The sequence below is a fragment of the Labeo rohita genome, chromosome 3 (genome assembly GCF_022985175.1).
Source record: "Labeo rohita strain BAU-BD-2019 chromosome 3, IGBB_LRoh.1.0, whole genome shotgun sequence".
NCBI lineage: Eukaryota > Metazoa > Chordata > Actinopteri > Cypriniformes > Cyprinidae > Labeo > Labeo rohita.
The window spans coordinates 13389360-13401447 of NC_066871.1; the positions used below are offsets into that span (position 1 = coordinate 13389360).

Consider the following 12088-nt stretch of genomic DNA (forward strand, 5'->3'; position numbering starts at 1 on the left):
ATTAGAAAACAACAACAACAACAACATAATAATAATAAAAATTAACAATAAATTATATTATCATTATTATTATTATTATTAATATTATTATTATGAAATATTTTAAAATAACAATACACATAATAATAATAATAAATAAATAAATAAATAAAACACAATAATTACAAATAAAAATAAAACAACAAAAACATAATAATAATACATTATTATTAGAAAATGTGTATTGTTGTTATGTATGTGTAGTTATTTTAAATATTATTTAAATAGTATTATAATAATAATAAAAATAAATTATTATTATTATTATTATTATTATTATTATTATTATTTTGTTTTATTTTATGTCTAAATCTTTTTAAAAATGTAAAAATTAATACTGTAATTATTGCGTATTGTTGTATTGTTGTTGTTGTTAGGTATGTGTATTGTTATTTTTAAATATTATTTAAATAATAGAATAATTATTTAAATTATTATTATTAATACTTTTAATATAGAATTTTAATAATAATGTTTAATTATTTTTGTTGTTATTGTCACTGTTATTTTTAAACATTATTCCTAAACTTAAACTTCTTAAACATATTAGTATTATGGTTGTTGTTGTTGTTCTTCTTCTTCTTATAATAATAATAATAATAATAATAATAATAATAATAATAATAATAATAACCTAACCCTTTTATGTCCTTCCCTTTCCTTTCCACCTTCATTTCAATGTTACATTTGGTCACCTTCCCCTCCTGGTGGTCTCTCTGAGCATAAAGAGGGACCTCCGTGGCTCCCCCTCCCTCCCCCCGCCTGAGCACCGCTCCCTTGGGCCCTTACCGTGACGTTCAGAACCACGGAGAGCTCCGATCCCTAGAGCTCCTAATATTCCTCTACAAAGGAGTCTGCAGAGACCGAGAAAGAGAGAAGGGCAAAGAGAAAAGAGATTAGCACAATCACTGCAGAGAACAGACTGTACCTTTAAGAGAGAGAGAGGGAGAGAGAGAGGAGAACAACAAAACCATGCTAATCTATCACTGACTGTTTTTTTTCATCTTGCTTATTGCAAGCTGTGTGTTTAGTAAAAGCTCCTTGCAGCTTCTCCAACACTTGTAAACCAGCTCAATTGCACGGCGCCGAGCAAGGACGTACACACATGCACACACGACCGCACACGCTCGTTCTCCCCGAGTTGCGCGCACACACACACATCACCTCACACGCGTACGGCGCGAGAACCAGCTGGAGAAAGCCCATCTCGTGCGCTCAGAGAGAGAGGGAGAGGAACAGAAGACAGGAGCGAGAGAGCGAGACAAAGGAAGGCAGGGACGGAAGGAGAAAAGGAGCGAATAGAAGCGCAGCCGGCTCCGGGAGAGGCTAACGACACGGAGTGAAGACAAGAGAGAGGAGGAGGACCAGGAGGGTGGATCAGGAAGCAGGCTGGTGGCTCTCTCTTGTAGGCAGCGGAGCACGGTGAAGGCATTATGGGAAATGCACCATCCCAAGGCATGTCAACCTTATCTATTTCCATTCTTATGTAGCAGGTATTTTGTTACTTGCCGTGGTTGTTGTTTTCCTCATCCGTTGCTTTTTTTTTTCCTTTTGGTGAGGGGGTGGGGCAAGGTGGGGTTGGAGGGTGTGTGTACGTATGTGTGTGTATTTGTGTGCATAGTGTCCTTTGGTGGTTCATACTGATTGCTCTGTGTATGTGGGATCCAAGGGCTCTGCCGGTGAGCAGGGTTTCCAGGGATGGGAGTGATGAGGCTGGCTCAGTGGGTGTGGGAGCTCCGAAATGAATTGAGGGATCCATTCCTGTAGAAACAGGAGGATGGGAAAAAGGGAGAGGGGGAAAACAAGCACCGCTAATGATGCTTGAATGTGTGTGCGTGTGTGCGTGTGCACGTGTGTATATTTGTGGTTTTGTGTCAGTGAGTTTCCGTGAGCTTTCAGTGCGCGTGTAGGAATACCATAGGAAGCAGAGGAAGTCATCACACCCATTAAAACTGGAGTGAGTGTGAGAGCACATTGTCGGAGAGAAATTTTGTGGTGCTTGTAAAGGCAATTACTATTTGAGCCCTTAGGAATAAACTTCTGTGCATTGTTTGCAATACGGACCACAAAATTATGTGGCTTGAGAGTAGAAGTGTGCAATTCTATTGTTATTACTTTTCTGAGCATTTGGACTTTGGACTATAAAACAATCAAAAACGTGCATTTAAAGACATATTTCACTCAAAAATAACATTTTGTTATCATTTACTCACCTTCATGCCATTCCAAACCTGAAGATATTTTAAAAAAAATGATTCAATTGTTTTTGTCCAAACAGTGAAAGTTAGTTGGATCCAAAACAACATTGGAACTCCACTGACTTTCATTGTGAAGACAATTTTTTTTCTCATGAGGGTTAGTAAAATGGTCATGCCAGAATTTTCATTTTTGGGTGAACTATCCCTTAGATCTTGGCCTCTTAAAGGGATAGTTCACCCAAAAATTCTGTCATTAATTACTCACCCTTGTGTCGTTCCAAACCCATAAGGCATTTGTTCATCTTTGGAACACAAATTAAGATATTTCTGATGAAATGCAAGAACTTTCTGACCCTGCATAGACAGCAAAACAACTACAACATTCAAGGCCAAGAAAGGTAGTAAGGACATCATTAAAATAGTCCATATGACATCAGTGGATCAGCCGTGATTTTATGAAGCTGTAAGAATGCTTTTTGTATCACGACGTATGTGCATTCACGAAAGTATCACGACATGCGCATTCACAAGAGTATCACGTCACATGCATGTTCACGAGAGTATCACGACGCATGCACATTCACAAAAGTATCACAACACATACGCGTTCACGAGAGTATCCCGACGCATGCACGTTCACAAAAATATCTGACATACACCTTCACGAGTGTATCACAACACATACATGTTCATGAGAGTATCACAACGCATATGCATTCACGCGAGTATCACGACGCATGCGCATTCACAACAGTATCACGACACATGCATGTTCACGAGATTATCACGACACGCGCCTTCACGAGAGTATCACGACACATGCATGTTCACAAGAGTATCGCGACACATGCGCATTCACGAGAGTATCGCGCCGCATGCACATTCATAAGTATCACGACACTTGCATGTTCACGAGAGTATCACGACTCATGCACATTCACGAGAGTATCGCGACACATGCATGTTCACGAGAGTATCACGACGCATGCACATTCACAAAAGTATTACAACACATACACGTTCACGAGAGTATCCCGACGCATGCACGTTCACAAAAATATCTGACATACACCTTCACGAGTGTATCACAACACATACATGTTCATGAGAGTATCACAACGCATACGCATTCACGAGAGTATCACGACGCATGCGCATTCACAACAGTATCACGACACATGCATGTTCACGAGATTATCACGACACACGCGCCTTCACGAGAGTATCACGACACATGCATGTTCACAAGAGTATCGCGACACATGCGCATTCACAAGAGTATCGCGCCGCATGCACATTCATGAGTATCACGACACTTGCATGTTCACGAGAGTATCACGACTCATGCACATTCACGAGAGTATCGCGACACATGCGCATTCACGAGAGTATCACGCCACATGCACATTCATGAGTATCACGACGCATGCACGTTCACGAGAATATCACGATGTATGCACATTCACGAGAGTATCACGACACATGCATGTTCACGAGAGTGTCAAGACACATGCATGTTCACGAGAGTATCACGACACATGCATGTTCATGAGAGTATCACGACACATGCGCATTCACGAGAGTATCACAACACATACGTGTTCACGAGAGTATCACAATCCATACACGTTCACGGAAGTATCTGACACATATGCGTTCACGAGTGTATCACAACACATACATGTTCCGGAAGGTATCTGACACATGCGCATTCACGAGAGTATCACAACACATGCATGTTCTCGAAACTATCTCACACAAATGCGTTCACGAGTTTCACAACACATACATGTTCACAAGAGTATCATGATGCATACACGTTCATGAAAGTATCTGACACATATGCGTTCACGAGTGTATCACAACACAAACATGTTCACCAGAGTATCCGACGCAAAGCGCATTCACAAGAGTATCACAATGCATGCACGTTCACAAAAGTATTTCACACACATGCGTTCACGAGAGTATCACAACACATACATGTTTACGAGAGTATCATGACGCATGCGCATTCATGAGAGTATCACAACACATACATGTTCACGAGAGTATCACGACACATGCGCATTCACGAGAGTATCACAATGCATGCATGTTCACGAAAGTATCACGACACGTGTTCACGACAGTATCACGACAGTATCACAACACATTCATGTTCACGAGAGTATCATGACGCACGTGCATTCACAAGAGTATCATGGCGCATACGTGTTCATGAGAGTATCACGACATACACTATTGATTGAACAGTACTTTGGTGTTCAGGTGCAGTTGTAAAGTGGTTTATAAATAAAAGGAATGAATGAATGAATACGCATTCACTAGAGTAAAATTTTCACAAGAGTATCACGAAATGCGCTTTCACGAGAGTATCACAACGCATGCATGTTCACTAGAGTATTACGGCACATGCACATTCACGAGAGTATCACAAAACATACACTGTTGATTGAACAGCATTTTGGTCGTCAGGTGCAGTTGTAAAGTGCTTAATAAATAAAAGGAATGAATGAATAAATACGCGTTCACTAGAGTATCACGGCGCACACGTTCACAAGAGCATCACAACGCTTGCATGTTCGCGAGAGTGTCATGGCGCATGCGCGTTCACGAGAGTATCGCGACACATGCGCATTCACGAGAGTATCACGCCACATGCACATTCATGAGTATCACGACGCATGCACGTTCACGAGAATATCACGATGTATGCACATTCACGAGAGTATCACGACACATGCATGTTCACGAGAGTGTCAAGACACATGCATGTTCACGAGAGTATCACGACACATGCATGTTCATGAGAGTATCACGACACATGCGCATTCACGAGAGTATCACAACACATACGTGTTCACGAGAGTATCACAATCCATACACGTTCACGGAAGTATCTGACACATATGCGTTCACGAGTGTATCACAACACATACATGTTCCGGAAGGTATCTGACACATGCGCATTCACGAGAGTATCACAACACATGCATGTTCTCGAAACTATCTCACACAAATGCGTTCACGAGTTTCACAACACATACATGTTCACAAGAGTATCATGATGCATACACGTTCATGAAAGTATCTGACACATATGCGTTCACGAGTGTATCACAACACAAACATGTTCACCAGAGTATCACGACGCAAAGCGCATTCACAAGAGTATCACAATGCATGCACGTTCACAAAAGTATTTCACACACATGCGTTCACGAGAGTATCACAACACATACATGTTTACGAGAGTATCATGACGCATGCGCATTCATGAGAGTATCACAACACATACATGTTCACGAGAGTATCACGACACATGCGCATTCACGAGAGTATCACAATGCATGCATGTTCACGAAAGTATCACGACACGTGTTCACGACAGTATCACGACAGTATCACAACACATTCATGTTCACGAGAGTATCATGACGCACGTGCATTCACAAGAGTATCATGGCGCATACGTGTTCATGAGAGTATCACGACATACACTATTGATTGAACAGTACTTTGGTGTTCAGGTGCAGTTGTAAAGTGGTTTATAAATAAAAGGAATGAATGAATGAATACGCATTCACTAGAGTAAAATTTTCACAAGAGTATCACGAAATGCGCTTTCACGAGAGTATCACAACGCATGCATGTTCACTAGAGTATTACGGCACATGCACATTCACGAGAGTATCACAAAACATACACTGTTGATTGAACAGCATTTTGGTCGTCAGGTGCAGTTGTAAAGTGCTTAATAAATAAAAGGAATGAATGAATAAATACGCGTTCACTAGAGTATCACGGCGCACACGTTCACAAGAGCATCACAACGCTTGCATGTTCGCGAGAGTGTCATGGCGCATGCGCGTTCACGAGAGTATTACGACGCATGCGCATTCATGACAGTCTCACAACGCTTGCATGTTCACGAGAGTATCTGACACATACCAGCCAGAACACCCTAGCTACCAAATAGCAACATGCTAAAAAAAACTCTTAGTAGAAGAACTATTTAGGAACTGCATAGCAACACCCAGACAACCACACACAACAGTGTTGCATCATGATGGTAAGGTTTGCATTCTTTTTCTTAAGAAAATATAAAAATCTACTTTTAGATTCCTCTTTTGTCTTGTGTTTCACAGTTTCAAAGTAACTCCTCAGAAAGGAGGTTGCGAAATGGAGGCAGAAAAACAAAAAAAGATAGAAAAAGCCAAAGGAAAAGAGATGGGCACAGAAGAGCTTAGAGGCATTTGTCCCTGAAGTCTGCTGGGAGAAGAAATAAAGCATGAGAAGAATGATAGAAAGATTTCATATGAGGCCTGAGACAGAAATGCTACTAGAGAAGACAAGAAAATTCTTCAGCAGAGTAAAGCAGATGAGAGATAGAGAGATGGATTAAAACTAAGGGAATGCTTGCTTGGAGTGAGACTGAGGAAGGCCGGGAGAGAGTAAGAGAGAAAGAGACTGGCTGCTGAAGGCATACCCACTCTCTCTTGGGACAGACCAGCTTTGGTTAAGCACAAAAGGGAGGGCCGGTATGCCTACAAAAGAAGGAATAGAAGCGGATGGTGAACACTGATGCTCATTACAGGAACTTCACTACAGATAGTTTGAAGAACAGCAGAACAAAACAGCATCTGACAAGTTCTCACCTTCTGTTCTTTCTTTTCATGTTGGAAAATCTGACTGATTTATAGCAAGTCATATGCTGTTAGACCAGTGGTTTTCAACTTTATTTGAGCTCCAATGACTTTTCCAGTCATTCGTGAATTACTGGATAAGGATTAAGGATTTTAAAGGAGTAGTTCACTTCCAGAGCAAAATTTTACAGGCTTACCCTGTTGTCATCCAAGATGTTCAAGTCTTTCTTTTATGTGTTTTGAGGAAAACATTTTAGTAATTATTTCCATACAGTGGACTTCTATGGTGCCCACAAGTTTTAACTTCCAAAATGCCATTTCAATGCAACTTCTAAGGGCTCTAAAGATCCCAGCTGAGAAATAAGGGTCTTGTATAGCGAAACGATCGGTCATTTTCTAAAAAAAAAATAAAATAAAAAGTATATACCTTTAAACCTCAAAGCTCGTCTTGTCTAGCGAACCTAAGATCTCTTTTGGCACACTTTGATTACTGCAACTCTGTGATTGGTGAAATTTTCTGTACAGCATTATGGGTAATGTAGTTTTTCACCACAAATTCTACTAGTAAAATAATATCAACAAAAGCATATGGAATCGATTACCAACCTCAGAGCTTACAACACGTCTGTCTTCAAACGATTATTAGTTATTGTTAAAATTTCCCTATGGAGAAAAATGAATGAATGTGTTTTTACTTCTGGGACCTGACTGTTGTACTCTCTAGAAAGTGAAGAGTGCAGAAAGTAGAGGTGTCGAAGGTGTAAAGGACAGAGAGTGTAAGAGCATTGCTCTGAGGAATGAAAAGGAGAAATAGGTGTCAAGAAAGACAGGTGGGTGTAACGAAAGCGTAAAGCGGAGATGAAAGAAAAGAGGGGGATGAAAGCACTACTAGGATGAAAGGAAGGGATAGAGAGATGAAGGGAAAAGAGTTCCTGGTTGAATCTTGAAGATGCTGAGATTTCTGGTGTGATCTAGGTTCATTCTCATGGCAAGTGTGATATTTTATTGTGTAATGTGTTTATGCAAATGCTTTAGTAAATATAATACAGAATCTCTTATAATATAGGTCATAATCAATTTAATGCATGCTTTTTGAATAATTAAAAACGTATATATGGTAGTGTACATACATACTACAGATGCTGCATACTGTTAACCTGGCCTATAATAAAATCTGTGTGGTGCCATAGTAATTTATTTATATACTTTGCTTACATTGGAAAGCCATTCAAATAATAGTTGATGTACGGAGTCTTATAATTGGCCATTACATTATATGTAATTTACGTTAAATTTAATGCATTTAATAGAGAAGACGCAATGAAGAACCTATTTCTTAAAGGGATAGTTTATCCAAAAATGAAAATGTGCTGTTAATTTATCTCTCAAAAAACGGCCAGCCGTTGACTTGCATTTTATGATTCACCAAAGACCACTGTTTCAGCTAAAAATCTTCTACTGAAGAAAAAAGTCACCTATCTACAAGGCCTGAGGGTGATTAAATTAACAGCAGATTTGTATTTTTGGGCGAATCTCTTTAACTTGAGCTTTGAAGTTAACTTGTTAATTTTTAGCTCAGAATTTAGTTTCAGAACAAATCATAATTAGCAGACCACCTGCAGTAACAATGTGGCCCCCTGTAGTAAACAGTAACTGATTTTAAAACAAAAATGGTACTTTTAAAACATGAATACATTTGACAAATGTACCTGAAGAAAATATAACCTGACTGAAGGTCACAAGTGTCTTGTCTTATTCTGCTTCTGCACTCCACACTACTTATAAACCTTCCCATTGACCTCCCTTTAGCTGTTAAACAGGAGAAAATATTGTGCATCGCATGTATCAGTCAGTCATGTAAAAATAGCCATCCTGACACCACCCCAATTTTGCCTCCATTCTGATTGTTAGAGTGCTGTTGAGGTGATTTGTGCCTGATTTGAGTTTCTGCACAGAATGTGTCTGTTAGAGTGAATGGCAGGTAGAGAAATGTTTGCAAATGACATTTTACAATTCTGCCAAGCAGACATTCAGAAGGACGTATCGTTATACTCAAGGGGCTAGACAATTATTCAAAATACAGTGATTTACTTCACAGAGGATTACCCCTTTAAAACTGTTTGTGTGCTGCTTTGTAAATTTTGTTGTCTTTATTCAATATTCAACCATATATTTACTGTCAAACTGTTCTGAAAATACACAGGAGTCAATTCACACATATGATCAATGATAGTACATTTAGTTTAACAATTTAATATTTAATATTTTCCTCACAGATACAAGGTCAGAATCTCTCTTTCTATTTTCTCAACCGATATGGTATATAGCACAGTTTGGCAGCGGAGTAAAAGTGTAAAAACTGTGAATCAGACCAGCTTGGATATGCTCCTTTTCTGACCCATGATAATCAAATCCCCACCCGAAAATCTCATTAGACAGGAAACCATCTTGTTATTTGTGAACTCCATCAGATAGCAGGAGGAGAAGAACCTCAAAAGATTTCTTGCAATATCATGTAGAGTGTTACGAAACACATCTCAGGCAGTTGGATGAAATCCAAAATTCTGTTAATTAAAGGTCAGAATGCAAAAAAAGTGCAATAATTTAACATTTCACTGACAGGAGTACGATTTTTAATATGTTTTTTCATTTCTGCTGAAGACAGTTAAAAACTTTCTGAGAATTTTGTCACTTTCTGTGACTATAGAACTACATGCCGAATATTATTGATTTACAGTAAAATATAACAAACCCTTCTCAGTTTGTTTGTAACTGCTAAAAAAACATAAGATTGTGTCTTTGGTTATAAATGTGGTTGTGTACCAAATGTCTATGAGCAGAACAGTATTAGCACATCAAACAGGACTGACAGCTGTATTCTGCTGTTGTGTGAATATAACCCGAGGTGTCTACTGGTGATGTTTTGTGTTTTTTCATTCCTGTGTATTTGTATAGAACAAGCCTTGAATTAATATTACTTTCTGAATATAAAGCCATGGATTGAGAGAGGATTTACATTGTGCCAGTTCTTCAGCTGTATGGATTTTGAATTAGTGTAACAGGCTTTGAGAGTGAGGCTCAATATAATACAGAGATTGCATCATGTAGCAGCACACTTACAATCTCATATAAGAGAAGAGAAGCGGTCATTTGGCAGTTGACTGAACGATAACAGGGAAATTACTAAACCTCCATTTCTAGCGTGTGAAGATGATGTTTTCTTTTCTTTTTTAAACAGTTTTCTGAATGACCCCTTTATTTCTAACAGCAGTTCATTCTCATGTTGTGTTTTTGCAAAGTTTTGAAATATTTGTCCTCTACCCAAATTTGTCACTACCGAAACACATTTAGTAAGAAAGGTTATATTGTCCTATTAAGATTTTGCTTACATCTTGCTTGTAAATATATGTTTTTTTAATTTTATGAAAAAGATTTCAGAGGTAAATTAATAACAATTACAATTTTAACAATTATGTCAAGTGTGATTTATGAGATTTGTTGTATTTTAAATAAATTTTTTCTTTGTAAAAGGCAAAAAGTTCATCATGCTGATTTCAAATTTGAGGATTCATTAGTTTGAATATACATTGAACCAAACACTATCATAATACTTTATTTTTGACAAAACATCCCATGTTTCAGTCGTGATTCAATCATCGTTTTCGGTAGTGACAGTAATGTGTTGGTAGCAACCACATCACATTACAGAATTTTAACCCACATACTAAAACACTACTAAAACATACTAAAAATTTGCATAACTATACTAAAGTTTTGTTTATTTCCACCAAAAATGAGGATTATGTGTTTCATTTTGTCATTACCGACACAATGATGACATTTTTTGGTCATGACTGTTACGGTTGTGCAATTTTATGGGATAACACCCAAAAAAACAGATGTCCCTACCAAAACTTCACCAAACGCTTCGGTAGTGACAATTTTAGATACTTTTAAAGCTAGCTCAAAGATGCTAATCAGCACATGGTTAGCTAGCACAGTTCTGAACAGTTGTACACACATAAAAACTAAATGTTATGGAATAACTCCCAAAAAAGTGTGTTTAATTATAGAAAAATAGTGTTCGGTAGATGTTCTTTAAAATTACACACAAATTTTTGAACACATTTACCTCAAAATGATGGGGCCTATCTACTCACCATGTAGGTATGAGAGAGAGAGACACAGGAATTATTCCTAATCATAAATGTAGGGATGTAGCCAATGGACTAAAATATCTACTCTTTCAGTAGTGACATGAAAATGCGGGATACATTTTTTTTTTACATAAAGTTTACTCATTTACACAGAAAATATAACATTTTTTGTCACTTTTTTAAAAAATCAAAAAGATATATATAAAAAAAATACAATGGAATAAAATGCAATAATTATTTCAATATCATTTTTGTAAGTTGAAATTTAGGGGTTAGGGTTCAGGACAGCCACCTCCCAACTGCAAGTTCCCACTAAATGATAATTTTTTTACTAAATGATGATTTGACATGTTTTTCGGTTGTGGGACAGCAGTTTGCACCAGTTTTGCAGAATGGCCCATACATAGTGGTAAGAGCACACATTATTATAAAACATTATTTTATTATTTCACACACAGTATTTTAACTTAAGCGCCAGACACGGACAGATTTGCTGGGAACAAGTACTTTACAGGAATTCCTTAAAGGGGTCATCGGATGCCCATTTTCCACAAGTTGATATGATTCTTTAGGGTCTTAATGAAAAGTCTATAATATTTTGATTAAAAATTCTTAATGGTTTTGTAAAACAACACCCTTTTTACCTTGCCAAAATGAACTCTGCAAAAATCATCTCATTCTAAGGGGTTGTTCCTTTAAATGCAAATGAGCTCTGCTCACCCCGCCCCTCTCTTCTCTCTGTGGAAAGATGATCTTGTTTACTTTAGCCATGTTTAGCCACTAAACTTCCTAACTACCATGTTATAAGGAAAGGCGATTGCAAAGATTCATAAAAAAACGCTTATACTCACTTCTGCTCTAAGTGAAGCTGGATCGTGAATGATTCGCGCGAACATAGACGGATATATGTAGATCGGGAGGCGCATTCCCTTCACAAACAAACGTAATCTACTGCATCTTCAGCAGCTCAAATGTCGGGAGTAAATGACGACCACTATGTTCATTATTACATCCAGCAACACAACACCTCATTCGCTCAATCGGA

General features: G+C 38.1%; 1 protein-coding gene across 4 annotated transcripts in view; it reads left to right on the forward strand.

Moving 5' to 3' along the window:
• Positions 1-857: 857 nt before the first annotated feature.
• The window catches only part of srcin1a (SRC kinase signaling inhibitor 1a), a 169684-nt gene continuing 158453 nt past the window's right edge, over positions 858-12088 (forward strand). For 2 of the 4 annotated variants that reach the window (XM_051106733.1, XM_051106734.1), the window contains exon 1: positions 858-1494. In XM_051106733.1, coding sequence (XP_050962690.1) covers positions 1473-1494 — 22 coding nt within the window. In that variant the 5' untranslated portion in view covers positions 858-1472. The remainder of the gene's footprint in view (positions 1495-12088) is intronic. The other 2 variants (XM_051106739.1, XM_051106740.1) reach the window with 2 other exon arrangements.